We start from the raw sequence: 5,000 nt of genomic DNA on the forward strand, positions 1-5,000 counted from the left end.
AGTGGAGAACGCACAGGAGGACAAAAAAAAAAAAAAAAGTCCAGGTCCGATCGACCGACCGACCGCATCCGTCCGTCCTTCCCGGCGCACACTCGCCCCGCTTCGGCCTGGATGCTGCTGGAAGCCGCTTCGGATTTTCACCTGGATCTTTTTCTCCGCGGCGGTGCCCGGTTCTCCCCGCCGGTTTGAGTGCGAGGCAGCGGGGGCTGGGGGATGGAGGCTCAGTCCGGGCTGTGAGCAGACTGGTTTTAGGGGGTGGAGGCGGAGGTGTGGGGGGTCGCTGTGTGAAGCCCCAGGCCCTGCTTTGCTTTGTTATCCCGGGCTTCGTGTTGCAGCCCTCCTCGGGTTTTTCCAGCGTGTTTGTGTTTCATCATGAAGCTTCTCCCGGAGAGACACTGAGTTTCAGACCGGAGGGAAACACATGGAGGGAAGCAGCATTTAACTCCTTATTCTTCTTTCTCTGCGGAGTGTTTCTGACCCGAGGATCCTCACAAAAACAGATTGTTTTTATTTCTGTTTTTCATCCATCTCTTTGTACACCTCTGCCCTATCTCTATATCTCTATCTCCATCTCCCTCTCTTCACCTCCATTTATCGCTATCTTTCCCTTTATCCCTCACCTTTCAGTCTCTACCTCTCCCCTCTGTCGGGGTCTATCCCTCCATCTCTCCCTCCTCCCGTCCTCCATCATGGCTCCAGCGTGCCGGTTCTCGTGGTTCTGCTGCCTGCTGGTTCTGCTGGTTCTTCCCGCCGCCGTCCGGAGCTCGTTCCCCCGCAGCGGAGGCAGCAGCAGCGCGGAGTGCGGCCCCGGGAAGGCCGCCGACTGCCCAGGTGAGACACTCACAGCCTGTTTACACCTGAACGTGTCACCTCAGGCTGAAGGTGGGGGGAGGGGGGGGGGGGGGGGGGGTTCTGTTGCTTGAGGCTGATCTGAGTTCAGCCTGGAGGTTTGAGGATGTGGAGGTCAGAGGTCACAGTCATCTTTATGCATTCTCTGCCATCTCTTATTGAGTGTTTCAGTGCAGCTGATCACGTGATCCATTTGTTGTCATCCACCCATCTTTGTGTTTCTGTTGTCATGACGACTGCAGCAGGATGAACCGGAGATTTGATGGTGATGGAGACGATCACAGTGTGACTCCTGGTTCGGCTGCTGCGTTCGTCCATCCACTGACACCTGACATCAGATCTCCGGTTTATACTGATGCCGTCGTCATGACAACGGAAACATGGAGTCAGCAACAGCACCTGTGCGGGGGGAGGGGGTCAGAGGGTTGGACCTGCTGAAGCAGCCATGTTGCTCATTGAAGTGTGTGTGAGTCGGTTCAAGGCTTCCATATGTCTGTGTGTGTGAATGTGTGTGTGTGTGTGTGTTAATGTGTGTGTATGTGTGTGTGTCTGCGTGTGTGTGTGTTAATGTGTGGTTGTGTGTTTTGACCACTCCTCACTTTAACTTGCTCTATTTTAGGGTTAATTACAGGGTGGAGAACCAGGGCGAGGTTAAATGATGGAGTACCCTGTGTGTGTGTGTGTGTGTGTGTGTGTGTGTGTGTGTGTGTGTGTGTGTGTGTGTGTGTGTTCAGCCTATATGTATATGTACTCATGGATACATCAAACTGGAACCACATGCACTTCAAACTTTAAAGGAGAAGTCTGGTGCTCTATATTTGTCTTCTAACCAATAAGAAGAGTGTGTGTGTGTGTGTGTGTGTGTGTGTGTGTGAGAGAATTTCAACAGTGTGGTGTTGTCCCAAATCAAACATGGCCGCTGTGCCCTCACAGGAAATAACAATCAAAACATTTTGATTGTCACCTGCTAAAATTCCCGCCGCCTACTTTTCTCACGTGACCTTAAAATGAAGGTTTAACTTCCTTGTGTCATGTGACGACACGGCGGCCATTCCACTGGTGGTCCCTCCTTTTCCGCTACGGAGCCAAGATGGCGACCGTCGAGGGTGAGGAGTGTCCATGGTTTGGAGTTCACAGCTCTGCGTGTTGACGTACGTGTCGTAAAACATCGTGGCTCAGGAGTTTCTCTCCCCAAGAGTCAGACTGAAAAGATCTTCATGATCAGAGTGAGGAGCTTCACCGCTCCACCTCCTTTAGGAAACACTGGAGCTTCCTTTACCAAAGGAAAGGAGACATGATGTCCCACAATGCCTTGCTGCAGCAGCATTTAAAACCACAGCAGAGCCACATGAATGTAGAAACATCAGAGCAGCTGTTTCTGTCTGATGGACTGAAGCTCAGATCCATAAATATAGATTCATCCTCTTTCATCAGTCAGGAGTCGTCATGAAGAACAAGCTGATCATCTTTATCATCATCATAATAATCTATACATAAATGTAATTTAAAAACTCTGCGTACATCTTATTTCAACATTTCAGACTGGTTTGTGGTTAAAGGAAGATTTATCGTCCGTGTGTTCAAATAAAGTTGGTTTAAAAAAGAGTTTAGTTAAACAATGAAAATAGTCCTTAGTTTCAGTGCTTTATTAAATATTAGTGAGTGTGAACAGACAGAGGAGGATGTGAACTGTGGTAACAACTGCACTTCTTCCATCTTTGGCTTGCGGACGTCTGACGACAACGTGAGCGTTTAAGATTTTCATAGACCAAACGTTTAGAGGAGACGTTGTTAGTCTGAGTCCAGGTGACGACAAGCTGCAGCCAACGATTCATGAATCACAGAAGAAGAAAAAACAACCAAAGAGTCTGAAATTCAGCTGCTTTAAATGATTTATTTCGTTTTCAAATTAAAAACAAAAAGAGTCCTCTTGAGATTTATTAAATAGTCTTCAGTCCAAAAGAAGAAGAAGAAAAAGATCTTTGAAGATTAATCCGCTGCTGAAAATAGTCCCAAACAAATGCATCAAATTTGAGCAGATTACTGAGGCTTTTTGAAAATGAAAGTGTTTTTAAAGGTTCACGTCTTCAGGAGGAACCAATGAGCTCAGAGCTGAGAGAGGAGAGAGGAGGGAAGAGTTAAGAGACGGACTAACACTATTTTTGGTGATTTATTGGTGATAAGAAACGAAGAGCTCAGACATGTCGTCTTCTTCACTGGCTGGTTTCACGCTCTGATCTAAATGTAGAATCTGAACTAAAATAAGACGGTGATCAGGAAAAACCTGTCTCGTCTCAGAGCGCAGCGTTCAGCTTTTTAAGGATCTAACGGAAGAAAAAATCTTTGATTTCTATTTTCAGACGCGTTGAACTCTTTTGAAAACGTGCTCGCCCACTTCAGCTCAGTCACAGATGTTCTCCCGGGAAGACGCTCCACTCTGTCTCCGTTTCTTCTTCAGCGGTTTGTCATCGATGAGCTCGAGACTCCTTCAGCTGTCGCACGGCAGAAAGTGTTTAAATGAGCGAGTGAAAGCAGAGAGGGGGTGAAAACAGAAGCTTTGATTCCACCTGAGAACAGGAGATAAACCAGCAGTAAAACTACAGAGTACAGATCTAAACTCTTCACTTCATCTGCTGAATCCGGTTCATCACATTGATTTGGAAGGAAAACACTCTGTTTCTGCTGGTTTGAAACTCTTAGTTTCATCGTACAGGTCCGTACTTTACTAATGATTTCCTACAGGTTCATACAGATTCACTGAACCGCAAAACCTTCTCATAAATCCCTGATCACGATCACATTAGATTTTATTATCAGCAGAACTGATCTACAGAAGTGAAACAGATTCACGTGGGGAAAAAGTGGATTGTTTTTCTTAATTAACGAAATCTCAGAACTTTCAGAAGTGTTTTCTTAATTCAGAAGAACAGCAGAATTGTTTTGAATGCATTGCTCTTGTAGATATCTCACTCTGCTGTCTGTTGGAGAGTTTCTGAAATCCTCCATTCAGCCATTACGACGGTGAACAGAATATTCATTCTTTGTTTTATATTTCACATAAGTTCATCTCTGCGTGACCTTTAAACCACAGATGTTTCAGGTGAAGTCGGACTGAACCTGAAAAAATGTAAAGTTTGAGAAAATTTGGTGAATGTGACAAATTCTCCTCTAAAATCATTAATCTGAGTAATTAAAGAACGAACTTGTTACTTCTCATTAACTCAGATTAATTACTGGTGTCACAGTATTTCACAGCTGAACATGCAAAACTGTAAAACAATTCAACATATATGAAGAATAACGTTTCCAATAGTAACTGATGATGTATTTGGTTTTATATGGAGCTTTTTTATTATTCAAAATTATTATTTTATTATTGTGATTTTATTGGAACGAGAAAAGTGGAGGCAGCCGATGTCCACATACTTATGGCCAAGTATCGTATCTGCAGTCAGTGTTGATCCTGACGCTGGAGGCAGTTTTAAAGACGAGGATGGAGGCGAGAGAGAAAAACAAGGAGCGAGATGATGAAGTCATTGGAGCGAGAGAGGGCGAGAGAGAGAGAGTGACACAGTGAGAGAGAGAGAGAGAGAGAGAGGAGGTCAGTGATGTTCTTCCACTTGAGTTGGAGGCTGACCTGCTTCAGTCACTGGCCTCAGATCAGCTTCACTCTCCTCGTCACTGCTCCTGATGAAACTCTCAAAGGAACAGTTCAACGTGTGTTCACTGGTTAGCTTAGCTTAGCTTAGCTTAGCTTAGCATAAAGGCTGGAAGCAGGGGGAAACAGCTAGCCTGGCTCAGTCCAGATCACCTGTGTCTTTAATCCCCACAGAAGCAGAAATGTAAAATGGGTTTGAAGACTGGGGCGGAGGACTGTCTCCGGTCCAGATGTGAGCGGTGGTCCTGTTCTCCTCACATGATCCCCACACTCAGGCCCAGTGTAGTCTGGTCCGTAAACAGCATGGTCGTCAGATGCTGCCTGGACCAATTCTGGTGCACACACAGAAAATCTTCCAGCTGTTAGCCAACACCAGAATCTACCCAGATGTGAAGTATATGGACCAGACTTGGAACCGTGGTGCATTCTGGGCCGGATGTTTGATTCTTGCTATCTGGGATGTCCACAAGGGCAGGTGCACAAAACACCCCAA

The 5,000-nt window shown here is 45.9% G+C and overlaps 1 protein-coding gene across 1 annotated transcript in view; it reads left to right on the top strand.

Moving 5' to 3' along the window:
- The window catches only part of LOC130161003 (tomoregulin-1-like), a 26,799-nt gene that overhangs the window by 464 nt on the left and 21,335 nt on the right, over positions 1 to 5,000 (top strand). Inside the window, exon 1 of the mRNA XM_056363909.1 lies at positions 1 to 831. This exon is cut by the window's left edge and continues 464 nt beyond it. Coding sequence (XP_056219884.1) covers positions 1 to 831 — 831 coding nt within the window. The remainder of the gene's footprint in view (positions 832 to 5,000) is intronic.

The sequence above is a fragment of the Seriola aureovittata genome, chromosome 20 (assembly GCF_021018895.1).
Source record: "Seriola aureovittata isolate HTS-2021-v1 ecotype China chromosome 20, ASM2101889v1, whole genome shotgun sequence".
NCBI lineage: Eukaryota > Metazoa > Chordata > Actinopteri > Carangiformes > Carangidae > Seriola > Seriola aureovittata.